The sequence below is a fragment of the Mesoplodon bidens genome, assembly GCF_964165515.1.
Source record: "Mesoplodon bidens genome assembly, chromosome: 4".
NCBI lineage: Eukaryota > Metazoa > Chordata > Mammalia > Artiodactyla > Ziphiidae > Mesoplodon > Mesoplodon bidens.
Genome location: NC_138160.1, coordinates 77,064,369 through 77,087,776, shown reverse-complemented (window position 1 = coordinate 77,087,776; position 23,408 = coordinate 77,064,369). Strand labels below are relative to the sequence as shown.

General features: G+C 36.6%; 1 protein-coding gene across 7 annotated transcripts in view; it reads left to right on the top strand.

Moving 5' to 3' along the window:
* The window catches only part of ARB2A (ARB2 cotranscriptional regulator A), a 451,132-nt gene that overhangs the window by 39,768 nt on the left and 387,956 nt on the right, over positions 1-23,408 (top strand). For all 7 annotated transcript variants that reach the window (XM_081233582.1, XM_081233583.1, XM_081233580.1 and 4 more), the window contains 2 exons: positions 3,137-3,238; positions 8,140-8,240. In XM_081233582.1, the coding sequence (XP_081089708.1) occupies positions 3,137-3,238; positions 8,140-8,240 (203 nt within the window). The remainder of the gene's footprint in view (positions 1-3,136; positions 3,239-8,139; positions 8,241-23,408) is intronic.

Here is a 23,408-nt window from a genome sequence, read left to right as displayed (position 1 = left end):
GTCAGTTAACACCTAGTTCATGATGGACAGCTACATGGTAAGTTGGTAGTCCGTGGTTAAGTGTTCTGTCTCTACTCAGGCCCAGTAGCAGGCCAAGAGATATTTCTCAAAAGGAGAGTAGTTACCTGCAGTGGATAGCAAGGCTTTGCTCCAAAATCCTCAGAGCCTGTGCTGTGAAGGCAGAAGACTGATGTCCTAGCTTGAAGACAGTCATACAGAGAGTGGGAATTCTGTCTTACTCACCTTCTATTCAGGCCTTCAGTGGATTGGATGAGGTTCATCCATATTGGAGGTGGGGGGCAATCTGCTTTACTCAGTCTACAGTTTCAAATGTTAATCTCATCCAGAAACACTTTCACAGACACACTCAGAATAATGTTTAACCAAATATCTGGGCACCCAGTCAAGTTGACACATAAAATTAACCATCACACCATTCATCTGTCTATGGAAACTGGTTGCTTACGCCTTTTGGCTGTTGTGAATAATGCTGCTGTGAACAGGGGTGTACAAATATCTTAGTCTTTGTTTTCAATTCTTTTGGGTATAAAATGGTATTTTTATCCAGTTACTGCATATGCTTTGTTGAAGTTTAGAATTCTAGTTGCTAAATCACTTTAATCACAAGAGGCATATTTTAGAAAAAACAGTTGTGTTACATCTGATGTGTATTTAGGTTATAAGAATTCAGTCGTACTATGTTTTATAGGCGATTGAAGGGATTTTCAATGGAAATGTTTTATTATACTTGATTTTTGCCTAATCTACTGCCTTTGGAACCCAGTCTCTGTAAAATGCAGTTATATACATTGTTTTCCTTTTACAAAGCAGAAAAATAATTTCTGACAATTTCTTTCTACGTGTCTTCTCAATGCTAACGAAATAGAAAAAAATCTATATCTAGTTCTCTAGTTGACAGAGGAGAAGTTTGAGGAATGCGTATTTGTTTAGTTGTTCATTTTATCATTCAAAGGAACATTTTGGTCAAAGCCAAAGCATATTTCTGTATTCAGAAGAGTTTATTCTTTTTATAAGGTAATGAAGAGAGGGGGTACACCGTTTTAGAGTTTATACAGCACATAGAATAAAAGTATGGGGATTTTGACAGAGTACTGAGTTAGGTATTGGGGAATAAATTTATTTTATTAACCCCACTTTACTATTAAGGTCTAATTTTGGGCAGGCCATTTTACCTCTCTGAGCTTATTTCCTTGTCTCAAAGACAGTGAAGATGATAACACATGCTACTACTTTATAGGGCTGTGATGGTCAAGTGAGGTAAAGTATGTGATGTCTTTAAAATGATATATAGATGTTAGATGGCATTTTATGATCTGAGCTGATAGAAAGAGAAAATGGATATTAGACATAATACAGCTGCTTATGTATTGGACGGTTTTTGTGTGTCTGATTAAAAGGTTTCTAAATTTTGAACTGTGGAAGATGACTGTGAAGTAAAGGAATTCAATTCATTGGAAGGAGAGATGTGAGAATCTTCAAGCCAGTTTTTGATATTAAAAATCTTCTATTTTACTCTCTTTTGCAATGATTTACATGTTGTTCAGAACTTTACTAATGAATCAGATATTTGTCAGCATGTATCTCTTGGGCCCAGTATGCATACTTTGTGACATTTTTAATTTTACCAGACAATTTGCAAACGTTTTTTTATAAACATGTCTGTATGCTGAAAATGGTATATTTTTGTGTGAGTTGAGGTTTATTTGATACAGCAGTTTGAAGAGTTTTAAACAATCACTTTTTAATTTTTTTTTTACAAGTTTTTTGATGTCTTATCTTTGTGTCCTGCGGAAGGAGACTAGAGACTGGAGGTAGACAAACTATTTTTTCCTCTAGCATATTTTTATGATCTGTACAGATGGATTTGTTATATCTCTGTAAGTGAGAGACAGAAATAAAGTGTTAATTCTGAGTTTCTTCTTTTGTTTAAAAGAAAGCGGCGACTGGTTTGCTATACTGTGTATCCGAGGAGCTCTTTCTCTTCGGGAACTTGAGTTAGATTGAAAAAAATCTCAAAATCTAAACTTAAAAAGCAAAACAAAACACATCTTTTGGGAACTATATAAATTTGAAGTTTATCTTTCATTTTTCCGAGTTTCCATATGACACTAAGATGACAAATAGTAAGAATTTTTGCCTCATCCGATGATGATAGCCTAAAAGAGATCATTAAATACTGTCTACAGACTGATTTTAGGGCTGGTGCAGGGAAACTACGAGATAAGCCTGCAGCACCTTGTAGTAACAGGAGGTAAGGAAATGCTCACAAAATAAAAAGATGTGACTGAGGAGCCATGCCGACTGTATGCACTGTGGTGTCCTGGGTGGGATCCTGGCACAGAAAATGGACATTAATGGAAAAACTGATGAATAATATCTGGCCTTAGTTAACAGTAATGTACCAACATTGGTTTCTTCCTTTTGACAAAAGTAGCCTTGTAAGGTAGGATGTTAACAATAGGGGAAACTGGGTACAGACACTATCTGTGCTATCTTTCAACTTTTCTGTAAATCTAAAAAGATTCAAAAATAAAATGTTTATTTACAAAACCTTGTTGACAGTTTTTTTTGTTATGTATAATCAAATGATGTGAAGAATAAAAACTGTTTTGTGTTAGCCAGTTTTCTCCAGTTAGCATGTTCTAGTTTAATATTATGAACTTCCCCTCTAAAGAATAATATGCTATATTACCATTATTTTTATTTTTAAGTTCCCTTATTCATAGTAGTTTCATTTATATGTAAGATTTAGTGACCTTTTAAAAGTCATGTTAACATCTGAAACTTTTTAAATGATAGGAGGTTAATAAGGTACAAATTAATAGCTGTATATTTTGAAGGGAAGAAGTTAATAATTTACCATAGTGGTACATAGGATCTAGGTTGTGATTGTTTTGAGAATTATGGTTTTGAAAGTGCTTATGTTATATTGATACTGGACCTCATCATAATATAGCACTTTGGGAACTTAAAAATTTAATAATCTTATCAGTTAAGGCAACACATAAAAAGTAATCTAATAGAACAAAAGAATAGTTAAAATAATTTAAAATATAATCTTTGTTATTAACTATGAAAATGAATATAAATAAATTTCATGTAATTTCTTTTCTAGATTTATTATCTAGGATAGATTTGGATGAACTAATGAAAAAAGATGAACCACCTCTTGATTTTCCTGATACACTGGAAGGATTTGAATATGCTTTTAATGAAAGTAAGTGGTGTATGCTATATGCAAGATTTGTTTAACAATGCTAATAGAATCATAGGACAGATATTATTTGCTACTTTTATTTGCCAGCTAGAAAGTTTTATGTGTTTCTTTTGAGAATAATGTCTTATCCTTCCATGATGAAGTTCTTCAGTCCAGTAAAAGAACCAAGTAATAATTTCCCATAGTTGTCAAGTCACTTAAACCAACGAAAGTGAATTTGATTCAGCTTATGTATTTTCAGTCTTGAGGGTTCAGCTCCCTTGTATCCAGCTGGAACTCCCAATTAAATTATGTAGAAGGATGCTACTATTTCACATGTTATTTAAAATGAAATGACTGGCAATAATTATCTGTGATAATATTTTAAAGCATAATACTCAATTCCATGATTTTTTTAGGCAACATCCTTATTGTAAAGTTTGTTAATTAAGTTCTGAATAAAATAAGCTTTGCACTTGGGATTTGGAATAACATACCATAGATTGCAAGGATGTTTCTGGAACAAAGCACAATGAAACTCTGGATTAATAACATTGTAATACTTGAAGGATAATGTTATTACAGGCCAGGTAGCATTTGAATTGCGGCTTTCTACTTGTTGCGCTGCATTAACTAAATCGGTGATCTGTCATCACTGTGTTTTTTCAAAATTTTACATGCAGTTATTTTATTCTGTTCACATTGATGATTGTCATACAACATACAAAAAGTACAAAAACCCAATTCATTTTCAAATACCAGAGCCAGGTTGCAAAAGAGAACTGTACAGTAAGTTACAAGAAGAGTTCAGGTGTCCTGTACAAATCATGCTGCCTGTCGCATGATGTATTTAAAGCTGTACATATTGCCACAGGAGAATGTCTTGTCTTTGCAGCGTCCATACAGTTCCTGCTGATGAGGCCTCCTTAGATTGATGTGTCTGTACAATATCACTTATAGGTGTTAGAACTTATAGTGACAGTCTCTGTGTACTAGACTATTAAATGAGTTTAAACAGAGCATATTAGAAACTTTGATCTCTTTTCTGATACTAATTTTCATGTTTTTTAATAAAGGATATCTAATGGCAAAGTATGTGTGAGTAGTAATATTTTGTTTTTAAAAGAAATTTTATAATTTAATTAACAGTCAAAATTGCTCTGAGACTAATGTTGCCTCTGCCCCTCTGAAACAATTACCAGACTCCTCTTTCAGAACAGGGATTGGGGGAGTGTGTTGGTAGTGCGGGTAAATCATAGAACTATGTTTGCTTTATGGATAGACGATATCAGTTTTCATTGAAGTCTGTCTTTCATCTTCCTTGAACATTTCTTAAAGGGAGTGAAAAACAAAGAAGCAATACACTTTTCTCTCTCACTTTCCTATCAGATACATTCATACACACATCTTTGCTTACATTTTTATACCCTTGCATGCACATGCTCTGTACTTACACACTTTCAGACACACCTACACCTTTGCACATGCATGTGTACTTACACATGAATGCATATGGACCCTTGCACACACCTATCATTTATTTTTTAAATATCCTGGACATTGTCCTGCATAAATATAGACTTATAGTATGAGGCAAAGATTCTTGCATTCCAAGGAGAGAATGTTACTTTTATGGATCTTATTTTTAGCATGATACAGTTCAGGGTTGAACTCAAAGTGAATGGTGAGTATTTTTTCAAAGAGGTGAGGTTCTGAAACCAGGAAACTGGTTTCAGTATTAAACTGTTAAAAGGGCAGTTCTAACTTAGTATCTCCAGAGACTTTTTTTTTCAGCATTTATAATGCAAAAACTTTTATGAAAGCTTTGAATTGAAACTTTCATTACCTGATTGAAGAAGCTTCTAAATTTTCTAAAGAATTTTAAAGTTCTTAGTTGGGTAACAGAAAAATTTGGATACAGAGTTCACCCTAAGGAAAAAAAAAATTGTAACAAAGGGGAAGAGATTCTTTTTACCTGCATCAAACTGATAGCTTGTTCTTTCAAATCACTTTACCTTTTCAAATACTCTTTGTGTTCAAAATACCTATTTAGCCATTCTCCAGTTGTTGGAACTGTATAAGGCCCAGCTCTTGCTTTGGAAGATGAAGTGAAGGCTTTTCCCCTTTTCCCTTCACCCACACTCACTATACCTCTGTACAGTATTATGAGGAAGCACACTTTCGTATCACCAAAAAAAAAAATTGGACTCAGCAACAAACTGAGTTTGAATCTTGTCTTCCATGATAGCGGATATTTATTGTACTCTTACTACATGCCAGGAAGTGTCCTGAATACTTTCAATTTATTAATTTATTTAGGCCATTGATAGCTTATTTTGGGTCTTAGACTCCACCACCAATCTGATAAAACATATGGATACACTTCAGAATAACGTGCATTTGGGTATACACAGGAAATTTTACAACTGATTTTTGGGGACTCTAAAATAAAATGTCCTAAGTCAGACCTTTGACAGTTGCTGAAGAGATTTTCCAAACCTTTGAGAAATACCAAATTTGCAAATACAGCTATAACATAAGTGATCCAGATTATCTTTTCTGGTTAAGAATGCTTACTTTCTTTGCCTCTTTACCTTCTTTTCACTTTTAATACTAGAGTAGCATGGACATGTATACACTACCAAATGTAAAATAGGTAGCTAGTGGGAAGCAGGTGCATAGCACAGGGAGATCAGCTCAGTGCTTTGTGTCCACCTAGAGGGGTGGGATAGGGAGGGTGGGAGGGAGATGCAAGAGGGAGGGGATATGGGGATATATGTATATGTATAGCTGATTCACTTTGTTATACAGTAGAAACTAACACAACATTGTAAGGCAATTATACTCCAATAAGGATGTTTAAAAATATATAAATAAAATAAAAATAAAATCAATGAAAAACACACAAAAAAACAAGCAAACAAAAGATACTAGTGCTGATAGTTGGCTATTTTGATAGGGCTTATTTTCCCTAAAGTATCAAAATCATTATCACTTTATGAGAATTATTATGTCCAAAATGAATAGAGAATTTAAAAAAAACCAAACCTCTCTTTGAGATGTAGTTATAAGTATCTATATCTAACTACCTAAATTCACTATCTAGGTAAGTCAGTTCCCTTTCACACAGCAGTCTCATAGAAAATACATTTAAAATTTTAGTGCAGCAATATTACACATTACTGTATGTCATGTACCTTTAAGGTTGCTTTAGTCAAAATCCCAAGTGCTAGATTTGCAGATGTCTTCAATCTACTTGTATTGGTATGCTAAATGGGAATTTCCCTGTCCTAGAAAGAAAACTGTAGATGTACCTTACAATTTACGTGGCATCATCTGACCATAAAAGGGTGTTATAATGATCCAATGCAGTGTCTCATGTTGAGTATTAAAGAACTTTACAAATAAGGATTAGGCCTTATTTTATATATTAAAAATACCCATTTTATATGTAGTAAAATTGATTCATAAAAGTAATGAAATAGTTTTACTTAGAGTAGTATATTTCCTGGCTTTAGTTTCAGTGCCATAGCTTTCCTTTCAAGTCTTTCTTCACTCTTGCATGTCCTCATTGGATAAAAATCAAATACTAATAACTCCATTCAGCTTGACCATGTTCCTCTTCTGCCCCTGAAGTCTTTCTTGTGCCTCTCTGCTCTTAGGATAAAGTCCAAACCCAGTAGTTTGGGCCTTCTGCTATTTGATTCCACGTGTCCTCCAATGTTGTATTATTTTATTTGGCTCACAGTCTTTTTGTTTCTTTTAAACTGGGTTGTTCACTATTATTTGAACTTGCTGTCATGTTTTTTCAAAATTCTGTTTATGTTGTCTGAGTAGAGGGGAGGGAAGGTGTTAAAGCACTTGGTCTGTGGTCTGTTTCTCTCTTGAATACCAGGGGAATGCTTCTGGGGAAAGAAAGAAGACAGGTGGCCTGGTCTGTGCTATGAGGAGAATCCTTATCCATGGAGTATTTTGAGCAGGATAACTGGTTTGGCATTGCTTATGGTTAAACAAACCTATAATCTGTGGATATGTAGGGCATGTTTCTCTGAAAAATATCACATGAGCAGTACAACTCTCTGGCACATAAAATAGAATTGTTTTATAACCAGCATACTCACCAATGTGTTAGGTAACTCATGTGCCCCACTTAGAGACATCAACCTATTCTGAACCAGAGAGTGCTATCCAGTGAGAGGATAGGCCCTGGGAAGACATGGTCAGGCCGTTCCAGACCTGCTTTGCCTGTGCCTCTTGATTGCTTGTACCCTTGAAGTTATTAGTAAAGTTATTAATTATCAATAAAATCTCTGAATTGTGTGAGTCTGACTTGACAGTCTAAACCTGTGTTGGCTCACTGTCTCTCTCCAATTTCCATTTTAAATCTTACTTGTATTTCAAGGCCTAGTTGAGAAATTTCACTGAAACCTTCTGAACCTATTCTAGCCTATAGGCATCCTTCATTTTTCTAAACTCATTTTAGACTTCATTATCTATGTGAATTGCCTGTAGCAGTTTTTAGATTGTTGACTTACTTCAGTCTTGTTTAACTTTCTGAAAAGTTGCTTAACTTTTAAATGTTTATGCTGTTACTCCTCAGGTAGCCTCTAAGCTTAGGAATGGGGACCACGTTCATGGCTATAGCTAGCAAAAATCCTCATACATTGTAGCCCCTCAAATATTGTTAATTTGCTTTGGATTAGAGAAAGATCAAAGACATAGCATTTGAGTACTTGGGGTCATTCTTTTATACTATGTATATGTTTGCATCATATGGATATTTGAAGAAAAAAATCTGATGAAAAAAATGAAACTGTTCTGAGAAAGATATTTTAAATTTTTATTAGACATTATTTATTATACTTTCCATATTATTATAAATGTGCTCTGAATCATAGCAATATTGTTTGTTTGTCTTCTAGAGGGGCAGTTAAGGCACATAAAAACCGGGGAGCCATTTGTTTTTAACTACCGGGAAGACTTGCACAGATGGAACCAGAAAAGATATGAAGCACTTGGAGAGGTACGGTCATGTATACAACTTCAACCTTGTGTTTTTCCAATTTTAAACAGTCAGAATAAAGGTTTTGAAGCTGAAGCAGTACACGCACTCTTTCTACAAAAAAGTGATTAAAAACAGTTTTTGCATTTTTTGTTTATTTTTTGTGGTAATGCTAGAAACATATTTTCAGTTTAAAAGTTTATGTTTTTACATAAATATATCCTTCCCATGACCTTAATATTTTGTAGTGAGTCGTTATAAGGGGAACAAATTCATGCTAAATTTTCTTTTTTTAATGTTTAAGGAGGTTGAATCCTCTGCTGTGCCAGGAAGAATAAGTGTTCTTTTAAGTGCTTATCTAAAACAAAAAACAAATAACAAAAGAATTGCCTGTGTTAGCTATGTGAGGTGATGCATATGTTAATTATCCTGATCTTGGTAATTTTTCTACAATGTATAGCAAATCATCTTATTGTGCACTTTAAATATATACAATTATAGTTGTCAATTATTCTTGAACGTTAAAAAAAGTACTTATGTATATGAAGAAGATTGATATTTGGCTAATAAATTGGATATAACCTACTTAACCTTTGACTTGATAAAGGATTAGGCCTTGTGAAACATTAAATACCTCACATGCTACCACTGGTAGGAACCTTTGAAAATGTCATTTGTCATTCAAGTGAATGTTTTGTTAAAACTCAAAGTCGTACTCATTGGCGTCATATTAAGTATTTTCAATAAAATGCATATGGACACATTTGTTTAGTGCGATAACTAAACAGCCACTTTACTTCTATAAGGAAAAGCTGAAAGTTTTATTTCTTTTTTGGCTCTTTAATAAAGTAGTCAAAATTAATTATTTGGTTAAACAGTAGCAGAAAGAATATATGAAATTTAGTTTATGTTTTCTGGGAGACAATTTTCCTTGGATCTCTTCATTTCTGCACGTGTCTGCACATTGACAGCTTTTGTTCTGGACCATCTTTTTGAGGATGTCTGTATAGGAAACAGCCTTGGAAGAGAGAGATTGTGTCTTCCTCCAAGGCAGAGGGCAGATTTGTTTGTGTCAAGGTACTTTCACCTTCCTTTCCCTGCAAGTGGCAAAGGATGAGCAGGTTTGCTAGCAACCTCCTGGTAAGATTGGGCTTCATAAGTTTGAGGTTCCACAGCCATGATACAATGTCACTCTGTGCTCAGCCTCTACCCTGGGCGTATCAACATTGCCTCTTTGGTATTTGAGGGGCAGGAGAAACAGATGAAAACATGAAGCTCATACTGCTTGCTGTAACCTGAGTAATAAAATCCTTTGTCTCTTACCCAGGAGTCTAGTGTCTTCTGGCTGCAACCATGAAACTGTAGCAGGCTAACTTTTTAACTTGCAACTCAGAGTAAAATCACAGACTCTTGAGAGTTCTTGACATTGTTCTCCAGCATTTGTAACTTAACTATATTTAATGCCCTGAATGATTTCTGCTGTCCATAAAAAAGAGTTTGCCTAATTCCACATGACTTAATTATGTGCTGCAAACTGATAGTATTTTTATTATAGAATATCCATACTATATGACCTTAGAGAAGGACTGGGGTTGTTTGTTTGTTTGTTTATTTTTAATGGGGATTACATTTTACTCTTTTCCATAAGCCGTGTACATTTGTTCACTTGGATAGGTGCTGTTCTCCAAACATACCTTGGCCTTTTTGACATCTGCATCTTTTTCAGTCTCAATCTATATCCTCCAACATCATCTTTATCAAAATCTCAGTAGTGTGTCTTATTAGATATTCCCATGTGTAAGTGATTCCTTTCTCCTGAGATCTCCTACCTAATTCTTTGGACATATGGAGGGTCACAAAAAATTTTTAACCCTCACAGTCAACTCAAGACTTATGTCAGTATGATTCTGAAAGTTCTTGTATAACTGTCTACAGTTCCTAGAAAACAAACATCATGTTTAAATTCTGGAAATATTTAGTACTTCATATTCCCAATAAGATCTCTAGTTCTATTAAGCGAGAACCTGTGAAAAGCCTCTCACCACAATGTCCTAGATGTAGAAGCACTGAAAAATCTCCTTTCTCCTCAGTGATGGATAGGACGGAATTCAGAAATTTGAGTTTATTGCCTGGGAGCCTGCCTTAATAAAAAGCTTTGGATATGCTTAAGATTTAAGTTTTAAGGAAATGAATTTTGACTTCAGCCTATAGTCTAAACCAAAAGCCCTTCTGTCTTCTTAAGTGTTTTCCTACTAAATATTGAGTTTTGTCTTGAGCTGAGAGGTACTATATATGTTTCACAACTGCTGTTTTAGTTTATGTGTATTTCTCTCTTAAGGAGATTATTATAGCAGTCATTCAGCAGAAATTGTTTTTAAGACTTGCTCCTGAAATGCTCTATCATTTTTATGTAAATTAAACTTATTGTGTAAGTAAAATAAACTGAGATGTCCTTTTCTTTTTAGAATGCAGTGCCATAAGTACACAAAAGAATACTCTTTACCTTCAGATAGTTACATTTTTGTAATCAAATGCTTTTGCTAATATGTATATATATATTTTTACTGTCTACATATAGCTTGATAAAAACATATAGCCTTTAATAAGTTTGGTTAATTTCTCTAAATTTAGAAAGATACTTTCAGATTTAGGAAGTGGGAGAGTGGTGTGAAAGGGTAATTTTCAAAATAGAAGTCTTTAATGTATGTACATTGGAGCAAAAGGCCAAGGAATAACATTTCTGGTAGACACAGAAAGACTAGAAAGGCTATCATGTTATGTAGTAAATAGAATGGTAAAAACTCAGCATGTAACTTGTCAGATTTTCTCAACTGTCTCTTTCATGTCAATACTGAATTATTATTAAATGCAGAATTTGTAATCCAGCAGAAATTCTAATGAAAGATTTGATTTTCTTGCCTAATTTGGGTCTTTGCATTTCCTTTGATATTTGTTTACTTCTTTAAAAATTAATAAATTGTCAATGTGCTTATTAGTAAGAGGATAGCAGTGATTGGATAGTCTTACAAGCTTGGCTTTTTATTCATGGATAGGATCACACTTACAAAAAAAAGAAAAAGTAAGGGCATAATTTTTTTTCCTAGACCTAAATTAGTAATATGTCTTGTAAAATAGTGGAAACTTACTGAAAAGTATTGCATCTAAAAAAATGGAATTTATTGAAGAATGTAGGCCAGCAGTGTCTTTTGGAGTTTTTTCCAATGGCCATATTTAGGTACTTGAAATAGGAGCAACTTAAAGTAAAGAATAATAATATAAATTATTATTTTAATATTCAAATATTTGAATATAATGTGATTATCTGTGTATAACTATTACGTTCATATAAGGTGAAATTCTCACATCTTATATTGTGACAGAAACAAAGGTCTGGCTATCAGGAGATCTGGGTCCTAGTTCTGGCTCAGCACTATCTGTGTGACTGGGAAAATATAAGATGAGCCTAGGACATCGTCTTTTTCTGGAAAGCAAGCATTTAGTCTAATGGAAGTATGTGAAAAGGACAGAGAAACCAACTTGAAAGGATTTCCTTTGGCCAAAATTGGGACAATTTGAGGGTAAAACAGAGTTAGGATTCTCTTGATTATAAAACATTTAATATAAAGTCATGATTCCATAACATTTTTTAAAAATGTAGTCAATGTGCTATCATAAGATGAAAATTATCTGAAAATTGGTAATCAGAAGGAGAGAATTAAGTAGCTAGACTTTTTATTAGGAACTGTTGTTCATTTGCAGGTGAGGAAGGAATGTTCTACTTTACCAAAGAATACTGGCTACTAACAGTAAAAAAATATGACAAAATTAGAAAATCACCATAATTCTAAAGATGTTCCCTCAAGATTCCCATTTCCTGCTTATTCAATCAAACACTAATCTAGGAGCTACTGTGAAGGGACTTCGCAGATGTAATTAAGTTTACTAGCCAGCTGATCTTAAGATAGGGAGATTGTCCTGGATTATCTGGGTGGATTCAGTACAATCACAAGAGTAATTAAAAGCGGAAGAGAAAGGCAGAAGAGTCAGTCACAGAAATTCTGCAGAAGAGGCAGGAAGAGAGATTCCAAGCATGAGGTTTCAACACACCGTTGCTGGCTTTGAGATAGAGGACCCGCTTGCAGAAACCAGAGAGAGGCCTGTAGGAGCTGAGGGTATCCCTGAACTGGCAGTCAGCAAGGAAAACGAGGATCTCAGTACTGCAGCCTCAGTGAACTGGATTTTGTCAACAACCTGAGTGAGCTCGGAACGGGACTTTCTCCAGAACCTCCTGATAAGAGCCCATCTGGCTGACACCTTGATTTTGGCCTTGTGAAACCTAGAGCAGAGAAACCAGTAGAATCAACCCAGATTTGTGATCTGTAAATTGCGAGATGCTAAATTGTGTTTAAGCTATTAAGTTTGTGGTAATGTGTTAAATTAGTTATAGAAAACTACCACACAACCCCTTAATGAAATGGTTGATTCAGATGAGGATCATGAATGGATACTAATTTCATTAGGTGAAAGGATGTGAGGGAATATTTGCACAGTGTATTTGTACAGAATATTTGCAAAGTATTTCCAAAGTATCACCTCACAGATTTCTTGCAATTGTAAGGGGTAAAAATATGTACCTTAAAATAGAGATCTAGCTGTCAGCACATTACCTAAGTGAACAAAGTTAGTATCACTATATTTTTTTTTTTTTTCGGTACGCGGGCCTCTCACTGTTGTGGCCTCTCCCGTTGGGGAGCACAGGCTCCGGATGCGCAGGCTCAGCGGCCATGGCTCACGGGCCCAGCCGCTCCACGGCATGTGGAATCTTCCCAGACCGGGGCACGAACCCGTGTCCCCTGCATCGGCAGGCGGACTCTCAACCACTGAGCCACCAGGGAAGCCCAGTATCACTATTAATAGAAGAACTTGACATTACGCGTCTTCTGATATGATGCAGTTTGAAGTACACAGCATTAACCGTGAATATTCTTGCTATGTATATTGAATCTGACGTTAATCAGACCTTTAGATGTGTCTTCCATTTTCGTGAAATATAAGAATAGAGGGAAAAGTAAATGACACCACAAGGACACAGTCCAGAACATGGGACATGTAAAACACAATGCCATTAAAAATACTGAAAAGATTTATGTGTCAGAGGTAAAGAAACTGTTGTAGATGAAAACAAACAAGGAGACAGCAACCAGTTTCAGTGTATGAACATTGATGGGATTTTTGTTAAAGAAAAAATAAAGCAAACAAAAAAACCTCTACACTCTTTAGGGGCAACTGAGGAAGAATTGTTCGTTTCTTTAGGTATGGTAATATTATGTATTACAGTTATGTAGGAAAATGTCCTTATTCTTAGGTGATGCTTGTGAAATATTTAGGGAGAAGGTCATGATGCCTGCAAGCTATTTTTAAATGCTTCTTGAGAAAGAGGAAAAAAACACAGAAATAAACAGAAAGCGTATAAGGCAAAATGCTGTTAACAATTGTTCAGTCAAGGTGGAAGATGTAAAAGTGTTTATTGTACTATTTTTCAACATTTCTGTGTGTTTGAAAAGTTTCACAAGTTGAGTATTGAGGAAGAAGAAGCTGGTGATAGGAAACTTGAAGGAGCTTTGTGTTTGTGAGTGTGGCTTGTTCCCTGTCAGGCTATACTTCAGTGTTCTTGGACTGTACCATTTTATTTGGGACCCTTCAAATACTAGAATTTGGAGTACTTCTTTCTGGGATAACAACATCCATTCTAGAACTTGAGTTGTCTCCAAATAGTTTGTTCCATTTCTTTAGAAATACCTTACTTAGTATTTTGCCTGGGGCATAAATGCATTTGGCATCACAGAGGGAATGAACTAGGTGGGTGAGTATTATGACAGTTTCTATGAGTCTCTCATACTCCTATATGTCTTATTGGATATGCCAAGAATACAAGAGTCTGCCTGCTTTTTACCTGGGCCATTTTCTCAGGAGTTGTGTTTACAACAGGCAGTATTGAAGCATGAGGTTAGGTCTTCCTCTGTGACAAAGAACAGGCTTGCTTACAGCTTGCTAGCAAATGGTGGGCTCCCCAAGTTCAGTGTTCCTCAGCTTCGACCTGAACTGCTCTGTGTGCAGCATCCATCTAGGGTCACATCATGTTGTGCCCCAGGGACTTGGGGTCCAGGGAACCAGTGCAAATATGCTATGCTGTGATTAATAGTCCTTTATCTGTGACCCAGAAGTTTTGTGTCTGTTGTTAGCACCCATGAAACAGTAACAGGCTAGCTGATGAGTTTGTAACTAGGGCAAAAGCAAATCTCCGACCTATCAGTGTAATCCCTCTGTTTTCAGTCTGACTTCTCACTTCCACTCTTCTCTGGATCTGCATCTTCCAAGCCTTGGAGCCCCTGAGGTTCTGCTGGGCCAGTAACCTACTTTCCTAGTTTAAATGGATGGCACTACCATTCATCCAGTTTTGTAAGGCAGAAACTACATAGTCCTTTCACTCTTCATGTTTAACTTCATGTGACCAGGTCTTGTTATTATACCTTTTTACGTCACATCTTTTTCCATCTCTATTGCTATTGGTTTAGCTTAGGTGCTATATCATCTCTTAAACTAGATTGCTGCAGTTCAGCTTCGTGCTGAAATGCGTTCCCCTGTCAGAAATCATATGTTGAAGCTCTAACCTCTTATGTGATTGTATTTGGAGATAGGGCTGTTAGAAAGTAATTAAGGTTAAATGTGGTCATAAGGGTGGGGCCCTAATCTGATACGATTGGTACCTGTATAAGAAAAGATCTCTCTCTCTCTTCCCCCTTCCCTCTCTCTCTCTTCCCCACTTCATGTACACACTGAGGAAAGGCCATGTGAGGACAGAGCAAGAAGGTAACTGTCTACCAGCCAGAAAGAGCCCTCTCACCAGGAACCTAATCAGCCAGCACCTAGATCTGGTACTTCCCAGCCTTTAGAACTGTGAGAAGTAAATTTCTGTTGTTTATGCCACCTAGTCTGTGGTACTTCGTTGTGGCAGCCTGATCAGACTAAGACACTACCTTCAATGTGGTCCATCCATGCCTGCTCCCCTCCTTCCACCTCCATCTTTGAACCTGTTCTCAATGCTGCTACCAGAGATATCTTTTAAAGCTGCAGCTGTGAGCATGTTTGCCTGTTTTTAGAACCTTTATGTGTTTCCCTACAAAATGAATTTCAAACTGCTTGCCTTGTTATAGAGGTTTACAGAAAGCTGGAGCAGGCAACTGAACCTCATGAGCTGGCCCTTGCATATTTTTCTGGCTTTATCACTTGCCTCCTCTCTTGCCCTGGTTCCCACTCACCCTATGCTTGAGCTATATAAACCTACTTGTGGTTTTCTAATATGCCATGCTGTTTTATATCTCTGGGCCTCTACTCATGCAGGGAGCATTTGGTGCCAAGGATGCAGCTTTACCACCCTCCCTCCCATCTGCTTGCAGAATATTTATTCATCTTTCAAGCTTAGATCAACCTCTAAGAAAACTTTCTCTGATCCACATAGGATAGAATGGACCTCTCTCTTTTTTGTGTCTCAAATTTGCTTTTAAAATAATTTTGTTATAACACGTATGATATATTATTTCTCTTAGTGTGTAATGTATCTTTCTCCTTTTACTAGATGTTTTGGGGGCTTACCTAAGGCTAAATAGATAGTGTATTTGTCAGGGTTCTCCAGAGGAACAAAGCCAATGGGTTGTACATATAGAGAAAAATACAGTTATTTTAAGCAGTTTGCTTATGTAATTATGGAGGCTGGGTGAGCCCAAAATCTGATGGGGAGGCCGGCAGGCTAGAGAACCAGGCAAGAGTTGATGTTGCAGTTTGATTTCAAAAACAGTCTGCAGGCAGAATTCCCTCTTGCTCTGGGGAGATCAACTTTTATTCTTTTAAGCCCTTCAACTGATTGGATGAGGCCTACCCTCATTAGGGAGGTCAATCTGCTTTACTTAAAGTACACTGATTTACATGTAAATCTCATTCAAAAACATCCTCACAGAAACAGCCAGAATAACATTTGACCATGTATCTGAGCACCATAGCCAGCCAAGGTGCCCCATAAAATTAACCATCACAGATAGTGATCGTACCTAGATGTAATTTAGTCTGGATATGCCATAAGACCTCACATAGCCTTCCTCAGGCTCAGGGTGGAGTCATTCTCTGCAGGGATTCAAGCCCACAATGTGATGCCTACTGTTTTTTTTTCCCACTAGAACCCCACAATTTCTTTCTGTCCTGATTAATTGCTTTCCATGCACAGAAACAAGGGTGATATGTATTTGTACTATGGCATGATAGGCATTAGGCAGCTATGTTTTTTTCCATTATAGCCAGGAACTTTTCTAAGCTTTCAGTCATTAAGGTTTGCAGTTTCACAGTCACCAGCCTGCTAGGAGTTGTATATTGCATGATTTGATGGCCCAGCAGGGAACAATTCCTGGAAATTCCTCCCCAAATCTATCTTTTGTAGTAGATGTAACCTGATAAATAAGAATCAAAAGATACTGGTATACTACTAGAGTTCCATTCATTCATCAACAGTTGGTCCTTTTCAGCATCATAGTGAAGGACCAAAATGTTTCCAGTGTGATGCTACTCAGGTTAGACCTTGTCAGGTTCCAAAACAGAGGCAGTCTTGGCAAACATATAGCTTCACCCCATTGGGCATTTACTGTTATAAGACACAATAGAAGAATTGTATTGTCATACCAGCATCCTCCCCAACCCCATCTTCCTCAGATCCCTTGCAAAAGCAGAGAATTTGATTTCGTGGGGACCCTCCTTTGGTCCCCTTCTTGTTGAGTGTGAGCATACACTTGTGAAGGTCTATAAGCTAGCCCTTCTTTTTTTTTTTTTTTTTTAAGTTTATTTATTTATTTTTTTAATTAGTTTCTGCTTTATAACAAAGTGAATCAGTCATACATATACATCTGTTCCCACATCCCTTCCCTCATGCATCTCCCTCCCTAAGCTAGCCCTTCTTGACTTTATTTCTACCCATCTTTGATAACAGATGTTCAGTTGCCTGCTCCAGCTTTCTGTAAACCTCTATGCTAAGCATGATAAGCAACATGATATGTACATTTGAGGTGTTGTTTCTTCATCCGTGGTTGGACACTGTGCCATAAAATGCAGTTTTTGACCTGAAAGGTTTCCAAATCGGTTCTGTGTTTTTTGCTCCAGTCCTTTTATTGTGTTTTGAGTGTTTACATCTACCTCCAAGTATGCAAAGCTCAGTCCAGAGTGTCTATACCTCTCATGCCCATTATAGTCTCCTGGGGCTATGGGCAGTGGTCCAGTATAGTTCACTTGCCAGCTGTGTGTGGAGCCTTCACTGTAGGAGATCTGCCTCATAGCTGTTTTCAGTCTGTCTTATCATTGGTGGATGGTACAGTCCTTGTTGGCATTTTATACCTCAGAACGTACAAGAGGAATAAGCTGACTGTCAGCCGCTGTTGCATGGCTACAGCTCTGCTGTGTCCATATATTTTATAAGCCAAAGTGGCAACGTTGAGTCGAGTGAGCATACTAAGTATCCACCTGTTGGTTAGAGTCACCTTACGATTATTTTGATGGGAATCCACACGTCCTACTTTAAATAAAGAGTCCCTTAAATTCCCGTGGGGTCATGCCCCTTACTCATGGGCATCTGCCATAGGCTCCAGTCTGCATTTCTGAATTACTTTCCTAGTTTACTTTTCCATAGCCCATCTGTCTGACCGTGTGACCAAGCCATTCACTGGCACCCATGAGTTACACAAACTGCAGGGCCCATGGGGTTGTCTAATTCTCCTGTCACTGAAAGGATAACAACGTGTAGTTCTGCCCACTGAGATGATTTATTCTAATCTTCTTTAATCAGAGTTTCTTCCATCAGTTGGTCACAGTGTGGAAGCTTTCCAAACAGGATGCTGTCTGTCATCTTGGAACTGACATTTCTAAACCAAGCAGCTTTTTGTTTGTCAACTAGGGGCTGCTAATAGGATACTCCCCGTGTGGCACTAGGACCCAGTAGTCATCCAGGTACCTCCAAAGTTGGTCCTAAGGGAAAAGAGGCTATCTGCTCATAAATATATATCTTCTTGTTTTCCTCTGATAGATGTTCCTATATCAACTATTTCCATTTCATTATGGAAATTTTCTTTGCACTGCCTACCTTATTAGAACGTTTCTCTGACATTACACAAAACATTATGGGTAGCTCAGATCTCAAGACTGTTTCCTTCAGTTATGTAGGCAGTTTCAGTTAATGACCGGTAACAAGCCGTTGTCTTTCAAACAGCATGTACTGTGTTGCTGCATCTGGACATTTTCTTGTCTAAAACCCAGCAGTCACTGCTGGGCAGCACTCACAGACTTTTGCCATAAGTTCCAGTCCGGATGAGTGAATTCAAGTTACAAAAACTTCCAAAATTATATATAAGTGTAGATCATAAGAACCCACATATAATGACTGGGCTACTATGGCCTTTTGTAATTCAGACATAGCCTGCTGTTGCTCAGGCCTTCATTTAAATATGGCCTTCTTTCAGATAGCTTTATGGGTAGGAGCTAGCAATATTCCCAGATATAGAGTATGTACCCTCTGTAATCACAGCAACTCAACTAAGTGTTGTGCTTCTTGTTTGGTTTCTGAGGTAGGCAATGGCAGCTATTTATTGCTAGTTGCCTGTGGAATATCACCAGTGGCTCCTGCCTAAGTTATTTATCGAAACTTTAACATATGAGCAGACCCTCGGATATTTGTTGAATTTACCCACCAAATTATTAACCAAATAATGAGAGTAAACTGGTGAATTCAGATAATCTTGTGGCAAAACAACAAATATGGGATCCTTCCCACACGAAGGTAAATGGTGGTTGACTCTTTTCTGATAGATATCAAGAAAAAGGCATTTGCAAGATCAAAAAAAAAAAAATCTTCCTTTAAATAATATTGAAAAACTACTGCCTTGTTTTTGACTTGTAGAATGAGAGGATAATAGAGAAATATATAATTTTTCCTGATGAACTTGGTTAGCTGGGTAGAAAAACAAATAAGATAAATAAAACGCTAACTCCAATGTAAAAAGCTAGAACATTTAATAACTAAGGCCAGATGGGGACTAGTTATGTGTCTAATAACAAGTGAGAGTAAGACAGTGTGTGAGGTGGTTAAAAATCATTGACTGGATGATTTGTACTGAGCTGGAGCCTACAGGGTTACTGGGAATAAACACGCATGAGTGCACATAAGCACAGTTATTTAAATGAAGATGTGGACTCAACCAGTGGAAGACTTTTTTTTCAATCAACGTTTACACACTTAACGAGAGAACAGTTTTCAACTAAAGTGGACAATTAGTTCTTAGGCAGGGTTTCCGAAAGAGACTCAGCCAGAGCTGTGATAGTGTTCTTGGTTAGCAGTTGTAGCCTGGCATGACAGGTAACTGTTACTTCTCAGCAAGCATTTGTCAAGAATCAAGTCATTGCCTCCTGTCAGGAATCCATATGTGCGTTGCATAGAGCAACAGACTGGAGACACGAGGCCTCAACCTGCTAAAGTGGGTGTCTACTCCTCCACGCTCAAAGATTTAAGATAGGGTGTTAAAGTTAAGTGTTTTATTAGAGTACAAGTAGGCTCAATTTGCATATGTTTTATGGTAAATTTTAAAGTAAAAGAACTCACTGTATATTACCCAAATGCATTATTTTTTTGCTTTTTTACATTAGGCTATAATTTTGCCTTTATTATTAAATGTTATCTCTGGACCAGTTTTATCTACAAAATGTCATCTATACGTAGTTCTTCAGGACCTAACCTCTCTTATAAGTAGGCAGTTACCTATATTAAATGTGACTGTAAGCCACTGTCTATCTTTTGTTCACTCTGACCCTTTACACCTTGTAAGTTGTTTCATCGGACTGTGATGGTAAAGGCTGTAAAGCCACCAAAGTGGGAATAAGGAGTACATATGCTTGTAAAAACTTTATGATTATTAATATGTTTTGATACTGTTTTATTGCTACGGTTACCCAAACAATCCTAATTGACATCATAGGTTTTAAAATAATATGTAATGTGTATGTTAGTAATTCTGTGGGAAATAACAAAAAATAAATTTGCCTAGCTTCTCTTTTCTCTTTTATTCTGTTTTCACATGTGCAGTTATGCTATGACCTTTTATTTTTTATCTCACTTTCTCTACTGCTTTTTTCTAGCCAGCATTTAAACATGCATAAGTCTCTCCCGTCTTAATGATTTTTAGTTCTTGTTTTGTTCGTTCACTTAGCAATGTTTGACATTGCGACTTCTTTCTTTTCAAAATATTGTCTTAACTATGCCCTCATGTAATGATATTCTCTGGTTTTCTTCTTAACCTCTGTGAACACTTGTTCTTCATCTCCTTTGCACCTTCTAGTACTTTTGTCAATCCGTTAATGTGAGGTGTGTCAGGACTCAGTTCTAGGTCTTCTGTTTCTCTCTATTCATTTTCCCTTGGTGAATAATTATGCTCCCATAGCCTCTGATGCCATCTTTGAGTTATGTGACCCTAAATCCTAATCTACATCCCTATCTCCCTGTGCTCTGGACTGGACAACTTCACTTGGCATTTCATTAGGCACCTCACACTCTGCTTGTGTAAAACTGAACTGATTGATCAGCTTTCCATTCCCCAGGAAACGTTTTCCTATATATCAGTAATCTATCTAGTCATTCAGGAGTTAAGCTTGAGTTTTTCCTCTCCCTCAATTTGTACAGCTCACCACTCTTTCTAGTTTCCTACTCACTGGTTCCCTAATCCTCTCCATCCATGGTGAGTCCACATTAGTCTCAGGGTTTTTTTCGTTGTTTGTTTATTCATTCATTCATTTAGTCATTAATTTAAAACTTTTTTTTTTTTAACTGCCTACTCTGAGCCAAGCAGTGTTCTGGGTACTGAGGATATCACACAGTTAACAAAACAGATAAACATTGAATGGAGATCACATTTTTTGTGGAGAAGGGGAAGACAGGTAATAAACAAAATAAATCATATTTAGCTATTGATAGTGTTTTTGAAAAACTAAAAGTTGTGGGTCAGGATGAGTTGAGTCTAAGCAGTGTGCCCAGGAGCACTTCAGCATTAAGAAATTGAGGATAGGGGCTTCCCTGGTGGCGCAGTGGTTGAGAGTCCGCCTGGCGATGCAGGGGATGCGGGTTCGTGCCCCAGTCCGGGAGGATCCCACATGCCGCAGAGTGGCTGGGCCCGTGAGCCATGGCCGCTGAGCCTGTGCATCCGGAGCCTCTGCTCCGCAACGGGAGAGGCCACAACAGTGCGAGGCCTGCGTACTGCAAAAAAAGAAAAGAAACTGAGGAGAAGAGGAGTCACCAGCAGAGACCAAGAAGAGCAGGCCATTGAGGCAAGAGTAAAACAGTGAGACTGTGATGTCCTTAAAGCCATGTGAATAATATGTATCTAGGAGAAGGAATGATGATTTCTATAGACTCAGTCAAACAGATCAGTGAGGGTGCTCTGATTGGAGTTCTTCTGACTCATCTCCCTGGCTAAGTGTAATCCTTAACAGCACCATTCTGAAGCCAAAATGTTATTCCAAAGTTATAAACTTTATTATCTTTTATTTCTCAGTGACTTTAGGATAAAGGCCAAACTACTTCATATGGCCTACAAGGCTCAAGCTGATATGTGTAGCTTCATTTTCCTTTGTCATACTCTATACTCAAGCCATTATGAGCTTCTTGGGTTACTTGAAGTTATTTTTCTTACAGCTTTAATAAGACCTCTATTTTTTGCATGAAACATTTCTTCCCTCCTGATCTAACTGCTACTCATTCTTCAGATAATAACTTAAGTATCACTTCTTTAGTGAGTCTTTCGCTAACCTAGAATTAGGTTAGATTCTCAGAGATCCTGATATTAATGTCATTACTCATATTATACTTTGTTTTTTCCTTGAGTTTAATGTCTGTCTCTCTTAGCTATGTCTTTCTGTCTAAACTGTAAGCTAAATGAAATCAGAGGCTCTGTTCATTTGGTTTACTACATTATTCCTGGTGCCCAGCACAGAGTCTGGCTCAGGACCAGCACTCAATAATATTTTTTGATTGACTATAGAATAAAATGACAATATGATATTTCTGTTCAGTATTGTTATGGGGCTTAAATATTTTTCCTGTTTTGACTTCAGATATGTATATACTTAGGTGAAATGGGAAGACTTGGCATTAAAGTAGTAACAAATTCACTTTTAAAAAGTATGTATTTGGTAGAAAAATCTCACAGTCTTAGATAAACTGGAAAAGAGAAGATTGTAGAGAACTTGATCATAGTTATAGATCCCTTCAAGGTAACACTATAAATTAAGGGAGGGAATTATTTTATTCTCTGAAGATTGTAGGAAAGCAGCAGTTGCCTAAAGCTAAGGAAAACGTTTAAGCTGAAGATTCAGAAAAAAGTTCTCTGCTTGTGTACTGGGAGAACTGACGGACAATGGAACAGCCTTTAGAAGCACTCAAAGCAGTGAATTTTGAAGGTACCATATTCAAGATATAATTAGCTGTAGCCTTAGGGATGTACTGCTTTCTCTTGTGATATTCTGAAGAACTGATCATACTTCTTTTGCTTAATATTCAGAGCTTATCCTATGCTGTATGGCTTTTAAAGTTCCCTCTGCAGATTTCAGATATGACTAAGGAGAGCAAGAGGAAGGTAAATGACTTACTTAAGAACATTTAATGCATTATTATTAGATCCCATATTCATAGCTCTTAACCACACTGCCTGCCAGTATCATACATTGGAAACTTTGATTCAACAGTATATTCATGGGAAATTTTTTTTGTATCTTTGGCCAAGTATTATGGTAACATAATATACAATTTTTATTATAGTGTAGCTAGATTTTGGTTTTTTTAAAAAAGTATTTAGACCAAACCATTTTTTTATAATGCTCTAAATTAGTGTTTTAAACATGATAAATTTTTTCTAGGAAGTCAGTTGAGCATTTAGGAAGGTCATCACTTTTTTTTCTCACCAAAGTAGTTTTTAGTAAGTTAGTTCTGTAGTTTGATAAAGGGTAGGTTAGGGATTGTAATATTTACCATCTAATTTAAGATACTGATTTTTAAAGAGCTCTCCAAGAAAACCAGCTGATTTTTTTCATTTTAAAGTTATATAGATAATATACTAC